The 12,586-nt window shown below is 38.2% G+C and overlaps 1 protein-coding gene across 1 annotated transcript in view; it reads left to right on the forward strand.

The window, feature by feature from the left end:
• LOC125832220 (NAP1-related protein 2-like) overlaps positions 1 to 11,323 on the forward strand; it is a 107,957-nt gene extending 96,634 nt beyond the window's left edge. Inside the window, exons 3-11 of the mRNA XM_049511370.1 lie at positions 1,126 to 1,248; positions 1,331 to 1,381; positions 1,563 to 1,634; positions 1,717 to 1,830; positions 1,916 to 1,977; positions 2,617 to 2,698; positions 2,873 to 2,929; positions 3,037 to 3,081; positions 10,980 to 11,323. Of these exons, the coding sequence (XP_049367327.1) occupies positions 1,126 to 1,248; positions 1,331 to 1,381; positions 1,563 to 1,634; positions 1,717 to 1,830; positions 1,916 to 1,977; positions 2,617 to 2,698; positions 2,873 to 2,929; positions 3,037 to 3,081; positions 10,980 to 11,021 (648 nt within the window). The 3' untranslated portion in view covers positions 11,022 to 11,323. The remainder of the gene's footprint in view (positions 1 to 1,125; positions 1,249 to 1,330; positions 1,382 to 1,562; positions 1,635 to 1,716; positions 1,831 to 1,915; positions 1,978 to 2,616; positions 2,699 to 2,872; positions 2,930 to 3,036; positions 3,082 to 10,979) is intronic.
• Positions 11,324 to 12,586: the final 1,263 nt, after the last annotated feature.

Below are 12,586 nucleotides of genomic sequence, written 5' to 3' on the forward strand. Positions count from 1 at the left end.
CTTACAATAGGGTGTAAGGAAGATATCAGGTATATTAATATACATGGATAGATGGTACATCAGTTGTGATGGCTTTCAAATGTCTTTTGTCCTGTTAGTGGTCGTTTTGTGGCTTGTCCCATGTTTCTTGTTTTCTTTTGTATTATTCCCTCACCTCTTCAGCTGTGTTAGTGTTGTGTTTCTTCGGGCTTGGCGTGCATCACTTAGATTTGAATGCACAAGTCCTTATGATACATGGTTAGATGCCATAGAGATGGTTGTGTTCATAAGAGTAAGAAATGAGAACAATTTTTCTGTCATGTTTGTACCTATGGTGCTATTTCTTGATGAATGGGATGGATGTCAAGTGTCAATAAAACAGATGGTATAGCGATGGGCCGATCCTAGGGAGATGATTTGCAATTTTCGGATGTGCCAGGCAAATTACCGCTATTCTTTTGGTCCGGTTGTTTTGATGTATTGTGGGGAAAATGCTATACTAGAAACTAAGAGGTTTTAGGGCGAGAATCCCAGCGAACTGGCATTAAGAATTCAATGCTCAAGTAATATATATATATTTTTGAAATTGGTAAGATAACAGTGCTCAAGTAATATATTAAAAGAGATAGTTGAAGCAAAATAGTATAGGAAAAACGTGGAGAAGTGATCAAGAAATCTTTGTCAGTATGTTAGTTCACAGTGTGTTTATATGACTTAGTTTTGTCTCGTCATTCTGTAATAGTGAGAGTGCATATTGTTATTCTGGATCATAGCTTCAACACGACGTGCTGTATTGTTCTATTTTGGTCCTTGTCCCCTCTGGATGTGTGGGAGATTCTTCATATTGTTAATAATAGTTGTGGAATGGATGTTCTCGGAGATTTGTTTCTGACAGTCTTCAACAATCAAACATTGACTTTTATCTTCTGTGGGAGGTACTGGGTTTTCAAGTACTCGTTCCACACAAGTGGTGAGTGATTGCACAATTGACTGAATCTGATGAGGTTTGGCGTGACATGTGAATGATTAATTTAAAAACTTTTGCTAGTAGCTTTCCTTTTGATGCTTGGTACTGATGGTATATTTTTTTCTTCTTCGTTTTACATTTTTACTAATTACTAATGCTGTAACAATTTTCACTAGCAGATTAATGAGAAAGCAAGTGATGAAGTGTTGGAAATTGAACAAAAGTACAGTCATGTCCGCCGACCAGTCTATGATAGGCGTAATGATATTATTAAAGCTATTCCTGACTTCTGGCTGACGGCCGTAAGTGATCCAACCTGATTTTCTCTATGTTACTGAAATTTTGAAGTGCTTCTCATCTATGACTTGTGTCATTTGCTTGCAGTTCTTGAGTCATCCTGTTCTTGGGGAACTTCTAACTGAAGAGGACCATAAGGTTTGGTGTACATTAGAAAATATAAAGTAGACAATTGTCAAATCTTCCACTACATTGCTTTTCCTTGCTTTGGCCAATGCTGAAATGACAATTTGACTCCCAACTCTTATAATTTTTTGTGTTCTTCCTATAGCTATTTGGCTTCTGAATCTAAATACGTATGTGACTTTCTTCATGCTAGATTTTCAAGTTTCTAAGTTCGGTCGAAGTGGAAGACTCTAAGGATGTGAAATCAGGTTATACGATCACGTTTGTAAGTTCACCCTCCACACAAAGCTAATGTATCTACTATAAATCAACATAGAGCACTGATGATGATCCTCTTTGTTTTACAGAACTTCAATTCAAATCCTTATTTTGAAAATACAAAGCTCTCGAAGAACTATACCTTTCTTGAAGATGGACCTACAAAAATCACTGCTTCGACAATACAATGGACGGAAGGCAGGGTGAGTTGCCAATTTTCTATTAAGAGCTGTATCACCTGTGGCTTATCAATTTCCTCTCATTAATTATATTGTTTTACTTGTGAAGGGCATTCCTAATGGAGTTGCTCATGAGAAGAAAGGAAACAAGCGATCCCTTGCTGAGGAAAGGTTAGTTTCTTAATGCTTAGTATTTCCATTGGTTTATTTTATCAACAAGACAAGCTCAAGAAGGTCTCTTGATTTTTATTATATATCAGCTATCAACTTTGAAAGTTTCTATAAACTTCAATTAGGTTTTACATACCCTGCTTATCAACTTGCTAGCGGTCACTTCTTTTGATTGTATTGGTTGAAACCTTAATTTGCCCTGTTTCTGCTAGGAAACTTTGTTAGCATTCACTACCAATCAGGATTGGATAGGAAGTTGCTGATATTCACATAGTAATGCAGAGCCCAACTTAATTTATACTGTCATTGTAGACATAGCCCAGTTCAACGTGTTTGCATCAAATGTTAAATACCTTGATGAGAACAGGGGCACGAGTTTTATTATTGATGCTGATGATTATTAGTTAATTCAGCTCTGTAGAAACACTTTTAGCAATAATTTTGCACTGACTGAGTTAGCCCATCAAGTGCATGATGATTCTCATTAGAAGTTAGTTATAAGATGATAAGTGGAAGGATCACATGCTCAGTGGCCTTGAGTTCCCTGGTCTACACTGTAGCACTTGAATAAACATCAGTAGCTGATATTGTATGTCATTCTTGCTCAGTTGATTTCTCCCTTGGGGCTTGTATGTGCAGCTTCTTTAGCTGGTTCAGTGAAGTCAATCAGAAGGACGATGGTGAAGATGACGAGGATGTCTTTCTGGAGATTCAAGATGAAGTAATGTCTTTATCTTGTGTCCATTACTTGACTGAGATTTTTATTTCTTATTTATCATTTTACGATTTTCACGGATAAAGTATAGTATTTGTAGGAAGATTCCATTTTCCCAACTTATAGTATTTTTCGATAACATATAGTATTTTATTTCCATTTCCCCCCTCCGTTTTGTAGGTTGCTGAGATAATCAAGGACGACTTGTGGCCGAACCCTCTAACTTATTTTAACAATGTTTGTTCCCTACCATCTTCATTCTTGTTTTCCGTGTTGTACTAGTCGTTAAGTCACGGAAGCCGGTTTATTATCTCTGATTGTTTGCCTAATGTTACTTTTTCCAGGATCCTGATGAAGAAGATCTTGAGGAGGACGAAGGTGGTGATGAGGTAAAGATAGTTCATTCTTCATGATTGCAATAGTTGTGATAACATATCTAGACTGTAAGCACATGCATACTTATTTGTTTGCAACTGTAAATATGTCTCTTTTTTTCCCGACAAATGTTGCTGGTTTCTTTTTGTCCTTAATTATTTCATTTCATTATTCGATCAATATCTTAATATATGCTTTCTGGCTTAAGTGGCAAATTGTATTTTAGTATCGTTCAGGTGTTGTTCAACTCCCACCGCCACTTGACCGTGTCTTCTTTTAGAGCTTGTTGAGAATTTTCCTCATGCTCTTTAAAAAAGGTGTTAACTCTCAGCATATAGTGTCATTAGTTAGTGAAGGCAATCAAAAGACCATATTTATGCTTATTGGGGAATTTGTCTTTGTTTCTGAGAAGAACTGGCTATTGTCCTCAATTTTGCACAAAGGGTTGTTGCTTTTTTTTTTGTGAGCTATATGATTTTACACTATTAGAGTATGAAAAAAAATGAAATTGCATCAGTGTGAATAGGAAATCAACTATTCTGTGAATGTCCAAAGCTTTTATTTTGGGTTTATTATGGTCTATGAACAAATTAACATAAGGGGTTTATATGAGTTGATTGCCTAAACCAAGGACAATATGTTGTATGATTATGTAGGATTTCTTTTGGTATGACAAGGGGATGAACCTTTTTTTAATAATAACTCTTTCCTTGGACGACGACTTTTTTAAAAAAATGCCAAACTCAACCTTTGCTATTGTCCTCAAAAATTACAAAAATGAGTTTGGCATACATCTGTTAGACTTTTGATCCATAGAGAAAGGAAGAGAGAATTAAGGATATGATTGATGATAGATGGTGTAAATATGTAATGATGGGAGAGGACGTGGTAGTAAGATTTTCTAGCTTTACACTGGAAATTGTGAGCTTAGGTTCAAAACTAATTTGTCTGTTGCAGTGTTACATGAAAAATATAGCAGATTTATATATTACCATTTACCAGTAGTTAATTATATATGTTTTGTAACAATATAGATTTTTAATTCAATATTCTAGTGCATAGGGAATGCTCCTTTTTGTGGAGACTATGAACTATATTTCAGGATGAAAGGGAGGGATAACTAAACCATTGAGTTCTTTTATTCCTTCATTTCAGTAGTAAACAGAAATAAAACTGGAGGTTATGTCAACCGTCCAAATCTTGATAGAAAGGAAGGAATGATCATGTTTTCACTTCGGTTTCTAGTTTTACCAAACAACACATGCAAAATGACAGAGTTGAAAAAGCTCTCAGGCACAGAGTCCAATATTTATTTTTAGAAGCCCCTTCAGGGTGTCTAAACTCCTCTCCGGTGGTCCTTCACCACCGGAGCTGTCCCTTCTTTTTTCTTAGACCCACTTCCTCCATCTTTTCTTTCCTCCAAGATGGAAAACAACATTGCTTTTCGAATGGGGGTAAGGCGTATGATATCACATCCACATCGGCGACAGGAGAATGGTACGAATGGGTGGAGACCACTAGACTCTCAGTGAGGAATATGGTCCTTAGCAAGGATGCCCTTTTATGGCTTTGCAAGAGATTCTGTGAAGCCTCGGTTAACAGGGGAAAGAGTTTTAAATCGTGGAGATGTAGGGATGTCTCAACCTACATTTATTGCTCTCAAAAGTTCAATAAATATGGAAGATTTATGTCAGTCATATCTGTCAATGGTCATAGAAGAACTATCATTATTATTCCGGAAAACACTTTTAATGAGGGATGGGAGAAAATTGCAGGAAAAATTGAAAGCTTCATTAATTTAATTTCTCGTACAAAGGCAGTGAACACCACAGCTGGGGCCTTTATAAGCAAACCTTTCACTGGAAATGGAAATTACAAAGGAGCTGTCACAAACAACAAATGGATCCAACAGATCCAAGCTAAAGCTCCGATGAAGAATTGTCTTCAGGAGGAGAATACTTTGCTCCGCAGATGCTTGGTAGGAAGGTTTTCTGGTGGAGATGAAGCCCCTACTCGTAACGACGTGAGGAGATGGGCAAATCAAACCTGGAAGGGAGTCCTCAACCTTCAGGTGTACGATTTGAACGGGTTCCTATTTCTGTTCGAGTTCCAGACAAGAAGAGACGCCGAACAAATCCTCATGGGGGAATGGAGGAGACAAGGGCAGTACCTGAACCTTGAGTGGTGGTCGCCGACCACATGTGCACTGCCGGAAACCTTCAGGTTTGAATGGTTTTGGATCAGAGTGCTGGGTCTTCCATTGCATTTATGGAACTCAAAGATGATGAAAGAGATTGGGGATGCATGTGGTGGATGGCTTGAGAATGAAGAAGAAACCGAGCTGAAAAAACCACCTTCGATGGGCAAGGATTAGAGTCAGGGGACCGAAAGAAAAGATTCCGACATCTATTGAAGTGGCGGACGGTGACCTCATCTACTCCCTTCCGATATGGTGCGAGTTACCGGCACTATACCGGAAAAAGCAAGAGGCTTCGCCGTCTAGAGAGGTGGAGATTGAACCAGGATTCAGATCGTCAAACATCTTGGCCCAACGGTCAGAAGCTTTACACAAAAATGGGAGACTGGCAGATGGAGCAGGTACATCGAAACTCGATATATACGAGAAAGGGGGAAATTCAGCTGACAGAAATCACGTGGCTGGACACGTGAAATTTTTGAATTCACAGGACCAATGGGTGTGCCCTAGAAATTACATGCGTAGAGAGAATATAAGTGGGGCCCATGATTTAATTGCTGATGGCCTCTCAAATGGGCTCACTAAAGGAAAGCCCAATGAAATTCCTTTGAAGCCCAAAGACATCCCTTCTGCAGCCTTTAAATCAGGCCCTGAAATTCTCAACTTTACAGAGCCTTTTATTGAAGCGATTATGGAAAAGAATCTGCCAGAGAATCGAAACTTTGTGAATTTCGATGGAGCTAGAGAAATTGAGTTTGACAAGGGAGGGATCCCTTTAGCGAGGCGAGGGAGGGGAAAGAAGAATGGCACGAAACACAAACAAAAATTTAAAGAGGGAGATAATTTGGCTATACAGAAGACTGCTGAAAGCAAACAACAGAGAACAGGGGAGGAGATAGATTTCTCTGATGCAATGGTCGTCATGTATGCAGATTCAGAACCGGTACCAATCCAAATTGATAGCAGCAATCAAGAAAGAGATGTTGAAGCTACGGCCAATGAATGGGTCCAAGCTAACATGATCAGTTTGAGCCAGCACTTTGGAATTGACCTCAAAGGATGCCAAAAAGAAGCATACGCCTTGTTGAAGAAACTTGACCAGCGAACAGGGAAGGAAAAGATGGCAGGAGAGGGTCAAAAGAGCAACAATACAATCAACTCAATCCCAAAGGAAGTTAGAAGTTTAATTTTTGATGTGAACTTCAAAGATGGTGAACCAAGATCTAATGGGAGGACTCTATCTCTGAAACAAAAATGAGAGTAAAAATCTTCTCTTGGAATGTAAGGGGTTTAAACGGGGAGAATAAGAGGGAGCTTGTGAGAAAGCTACTGAAGCAATGGGGGGCTGATATAATAGTTTTGGTTGAGACTAAATTGAATGGACAAATTGACAACATTCTACAAAGCGTCTGGAATAATAGATGGGCAGGGGTACTAATGAAAGAGGCCCAGGGTAGTAGTGGTGGAATCATGATTTTATGGGACAAGAGAGTTTGGAGGGGGGAATTACTTTTGGTTGGGAGTCAATGTTTAACTGGGAAATTCTGTGGAATACATGATGACTTCAATTGGTGTATTACTGCAGTCTATGCGGACTGTGATACAGTGATCAGAAGAGTGCTCTGGCAAGAACTTCTACAGATGAAAATTAGCATTAATGGACCATGGGTTGTCTGTGGTGACTTCAATGTCACCAGGTTTGCTACAGAAAGAACAAACTGCAACAGGCAAAATGGTGCCATGACAGAATTCTCAGCTTGCATTGAAGAACTAGAGATGGTAGATCCTCCTTTATTTGGAGGATCTTTCACTTGGAGAAGGGGGGAGGATCATAATTGTGCCTCCAGGATCGACAGATTTCTCCATTGTGCAGAATGGGGAGAAAATTTCACTCAGATAAATCAATGCAGTCTTCCAAAGATTGCTTCTGACCATAACCCAATCATGTTGTCTTGTGGTGATGAAGGGTGGAGAAAATCATATTCTAAATTTGAAACATGGTGGCTAGAAGTTGAAGGTTTCAAAGAAAAAGTTAGAGAGTGGTGGGAATCCTTCAATGTGAATGGAAGACCAGGATATATTCTGGCTGAAAAATTAAAGATGCTGAAAGCAAAGCTTAAAGAATGGAGCAAAACCAATAAGGGAAATTGGAAGCAAAGGAAGGAAGATATCCTGAGCCAAATCTCAAGCTGGGAAACAATTCAGGAACAAAGGCCACTCACTGACGACGAGATGATACAGAAGACTCACTTGGGTATGGAATTTGAAGAAGTGGCAAAGCAGGAAGAGATAGCTTGGAAACAGAGATCTAGAATCCAATGGCTAAAACAAGGGGACAAAAATACTAAATTTTTTCACAGGATTGCAACCACTCATAAAAGGTTCAACTCAATGGAACAGCTGGAGGTGGAGGGTGAAATCACCAAGGATCAAATCAGGATTAAAGAAGCAGCGCAGGAATTCTATAAAAACCTCTACAAAGAGACTGAAGGGTGGAGACCTGATCAAAGAATATTAGATGTTTCAAGAATTTCTGAAAAAGAGCAGGTGTGGCTGCAAAGACCCTTTGAGGAGGAGGAAATTTTGGGAAGCTTAAACATGTGTGCAAAAGAGAAAGCACCTGGCCCTGACGGATTCCCAATGATGTTTTTTCCAAACTTTTTGGACCCTATTGAAGGAAGATATTATCAAAACTATTCAGTTTTTTCACTCCAATCAAGTTTTTGAAAAGAGTTTTAATGCAACTTTTATTGCTTTAATTCCAAAGAAAGCGGGAGCCTCCAATTTGAAGGATTTTAGACCAATCAGCTTAGTAGGGGGTGTCTACAAACTCATTGCTAGGCTGTTGGCTGAAAGATTGAAGCAAGTGTTGGATAAACTGATCAACAAACATCAGATGGCTTTTGTGAAGGGGAGACAAATCATGGATGCTGCACTCATAGTTAGTGAATGCATTGACTCCAGAATAAAGGAAGGAAGCCCAGGCTTAATGTGCAAACTGGATATCCAAAAGGCTTTTGACCATGTAAATTGGTCTTTTCTCTTAAATATCCTTAGCCAGATGGGCTTTGGGGACAAATGGCTGAAGTGGATTGAGACATGCATCAAAACTGTTAAATTCTCTGTGCTTGTGAACGGAGAACCTGTGGGTTTTTTTGAATCAGAAAGGGGGCTGAGACAGGGTGATCCTCTCTCCCCTTTCCTGTTCATCCTAGCAATGGAGGGATTTAATGCTATGATGAGGATTGCTACACAAAATAGATGGATCAAAGGCTTCAAAGTGGGAGGCAGAGGGGCGGAAGAAAGAGAAATTGGTCATATGCTCTACGCAGATGATACCATCATCCTTTGTGATCCTGTAGAAGAACAGATAAGCTACATCAGAGTGATATTGGTACTTTTTGAAGCAGTCTCTGGTTTGAAAGTGAACTGGGGAAAAAGTAGTCTCTTCCCTGTGAATGAGGTACCTCAGATAAAAGAGATGGCAGGCATACTAGGGTGTAGTGTTGGGAAGCTGCCTACCACCTATCTAGGCATGCCATTGGGTAACAATCACAAAGCCTTGGAAATATGGGATGGTATTTTGGAGAAAACTGAAAAGAAGCTCTCTGGATGGAAGGCTCAATATCTTTCACTTGGAGGACGATTGATCTTAATAAACTCTGTTCTTGATTCTCTGCCCACTTATGTGATGTCTCTATTCCCAATCCCAGGAAAAGTAGTGGAAAATTTGGATAAGCTAAGGAGAAAATTCTTATGGCAAGGCAACAAGGATGGAAAAGGCTATAGCTTAGTAAACTGGGAAACTGCTCTACTTAGCAAAGACAGAGGGGGGCTGGGAATTAAGAACTTGAAACTACAGAATGAGAGCCTATTGAAGAAGTGGCTGTGGAGGTACACTGAAGAGAGAAATTCCCTCTGGAAAGAGGTGATCATAGCAAAATATGGTGAGTTAAACCCTTGGTGTACAGAGATCACAACAGAACCTTATGGTGTGGGTGCATGGAGATCAATTAGAAACTTGTGGTCACAAATGGAGACAAATTTATATATCAAGGTGGGAAGTGGCACTAAAACAAAATTTTGGAAGGATGTTTGGATAGACCAATCCCCTCTTAGAGACCTCTTTCCAGATCTCTTTCAAATTTGTGGAAATCCTGATGCCAATGTTGGCGATTGCTGGACTGAACAGGGCTGGGATCTAGTTTTTAGAAGACTTCTCAATGATTGGGAGGTGGAAAGGGTAGCTGAGATATTAGGGATGCTAGGCGGAGTGACCATCAATGCAAATGCCACAGACAGGATGTTGTGGAAGCACAGCAAAGATGGCCTCTTCTCAGTCAACAGTGCTTACAGAAGAGGTCTCCAGGTGATGGCAGGGAGACCAACACACCTCTGGAACTATTTTTGGAAGGGGGATATTCCTACAAAAGTGAAATGCTTCACTTGGCTAGTGATAAAGAGAGCTTGTTTAACACAAGAAGTACTTCAGAAGAAGGGTAGACAGCTGGTCCCTAGGTGTTTTTTATGCAATTTGACAAGTGAAACTAACAGCCACCTCTTCTTGCACTGTAATTACACTGCTCAAATCTGGAATTTGTTCCTTAGCATCTCAAATCTGAATTGGACAATGCCAGAACGTACATCAAACGTGTTGAAGAGCTGGATAAGGAGAGGGGGTACCAAGAGCCAGAAGAGATGGTGGAGGTTAATACCATCATGTATATGGTGGTCAATCTGGAAGGAAAGGAACAGTAGATGTTTCGACAATAGATCCAATTCCATACACAAGGTCAAATGGAATTGTATAGTATCTCTACTTTTTTGGTGTAAACAGCTGTGTATAGTAGATACAGATCAGATTGTAGATTTGATAGGAAGTTTGTAATTGACACTTTTTGGTGGTGGCCAGCATGCCCTTAATGCTGAAGAATACAACCTTACCAGTTTCAAAAAAAAAAAAAAAAACACATGGGTAAGGACACTTGATGTATGAAATGTATAACTAGCGTTCATCTTCCTGGTCCCTACCTTGTCTCTCCTTTCTCTGTTGAAGTAAAAGGATGTATAATGAATGTTCACATACCTGGCCCCTGCCATTTCTCTGCTTTCTCTGTTGAAGTAAAAAAACTACTGTAGCAAAGTTGTGATGAGGATCCAAAATAATTTGCCTTGTATAATTGACATACATTTAGCTTTAATCTCTTGGATATACACAATAGAGATATGTTGTGGTTTGAGGGAAAGTTAACTGGGTCCTTGTTGAATAGTATTATTTTGATGCTCGTTATGTGATTTGCAGAATAATATATAGACAGAACACATAGTTTATCCCCCTGACCTTGAGGTCAAATCCTTGTGATACACATCTCCAACACGAGCAGCCCTTTACACACTCAACCTTTTCTAAGCGTGTCTAAAGATGCCAGTGTGGTTGAATAGTTTTTCAAACAAGTGTTTGTCATGCTCCAGTAGGCCGTGACTCGTGACACTTGTCAAACATTTTTGCCTTGAGGACATATGCACTGTTGATTTTTTTGGGATCAAGAGATATAGTACTTGCTAATTTCTTTTCCGTTGTGAATAACATAAAACAACTTTTGTACATGGTTCTTGGGTCGTAGAGCCAAATGAGAGATCATTAGCTTGAACGATATAAGTGGTTTGTGAGTGTCTGTTGACTTCCATTGGTATAACTTGATTTTCTTAATGCAGGAAAAGGACAGTGAAGGCTCAGACGAGGATGATGATGAGTGAATTCTTATACTACCTCTTTTCGAGTTATCATCTCCAAAAGTTTTGTTGAATAGGTTTTGGTGTCTGTAGAGAGGCTTTAAAATGTTGGGAATTTAGGTGAGGTCATGCAATTGCTAACGTAACTCTACATGTTTTTTGAACTTTGATGGTTTTATTAAGTTTAAGCAGCACCCCCTTTTCATTGATTAATGTCTTAATCATACCGTTGTTCGCAAGGGAGGGATCAATGGAGTGTAACTTGTTCGAGAACTCGAAGATTTTACCTGGCAAATCACTTTTTATCTTTATTGATTCTGTTTAAGAGTGATACATGTGATGATTGTTTCATATCTCTCCTAGTTCATTTTCTTTTCTGTTTTAATTACCAAAAGCATGGTTCTTAGTTGAGGAACTGTTTTTCTTTACAATTTCTCTCTTTTTTTTTGTTAAAATAAGGTCACATAAATACCTTTGTGAAATTAATTTATACAAAGGTAAGGAATCAGAGTGTAATGCGACACCTCATTTGTCTTATGGCTGACATTATTAGATATGGAAACAGCGGCCACCTATTTCTTCTATTTTCCAGAGCTTTTATGGCTGACTATCATTCATGTCACATTTTAAGGTTCTATGCAGATCCCCCAATAATGTATACAATTATGCCTTCTGCTTTTTAATTTATGTGACCTTATTTTAACAAAAAAAAGTTTTAAATTTTAAAACAACTTAGCTTAGATATTTATGTTCTTGTAACAATTTTTAATATCTGCTCAAATGTTCTACATATTTAAAAATCACATTTTTTAATAAAAAATATCATAACATATTTAAGATTCTAAATTTCATATCCAGTTAAATAAAACACATTAATTGAAATAGAAAAACAGTTGTGATAAGCAGTTTTATTAAAGGTACCTTGAGTTTTCTTGTAGTATTAGTATTTGTTTCCTTTAAGGTTTTGGGCACGTGCCACTAATATATTGTAGGGATCTACGAAACTAATTTTTAGGACACACTAAATAATGATTGTACAATAATTAATTAGATCCTCATTTTCCATTAATATTAAAGTTTTGTTGAAAATAGTTTTTGCAACAATTTTCTTTTCTTTCTGAAAGCTTTTCATCGAAATTTTCAAGCAAGCACGTGCATGGCATAAACTGATTTGATTGCAGTGAAAAAACACTAACTCAATGATAGATGATAGCTTTTTTCTTTTAAAAAATATTTTTAATAAAATATCCATTTAATATGGGACGGAAGGAGTAAATGCTTTCTGGCTTAAATGACAAATTGTAGATAAGTATATATCCTTCCTAATTGATGCATCAGTAGCATCTTGAGTGGCCGATACTTGACTCGCATATAGCGACACCATATTTATCTAATGGGTGGTATTAATGTATGTATAAATGATACCGCGATCGATTTCTTCGCTTTATGTCTTTGTCATTGAACTACTATTTTTTCGTATTCATTTTTTCCTATGATGAGTCGTAATTTGACTATTTGGAAGTTAAGGTTATGTCCCCCTTCTTTATTTGTATGTTCCTCTTTTGGTATAGTTTATAAATACTCCCACA

Source organism: Solanum verrucosum, unplaced genomic scaffold (assembly GCF_900185275.1).
Source record: "Solanum verrucosum unplaced genomic scaffold, falcon-dt-bn FXZP01000009.1, whole genome shotgun sequence".
NCBI classification, from domain to species: domain Eukaryota; kingdom Viridiplantae; phylum Streptophyta; class Magnoliopsida; order Solanales; family Solanaceae; genus Solanum; species Solanum verrucosum.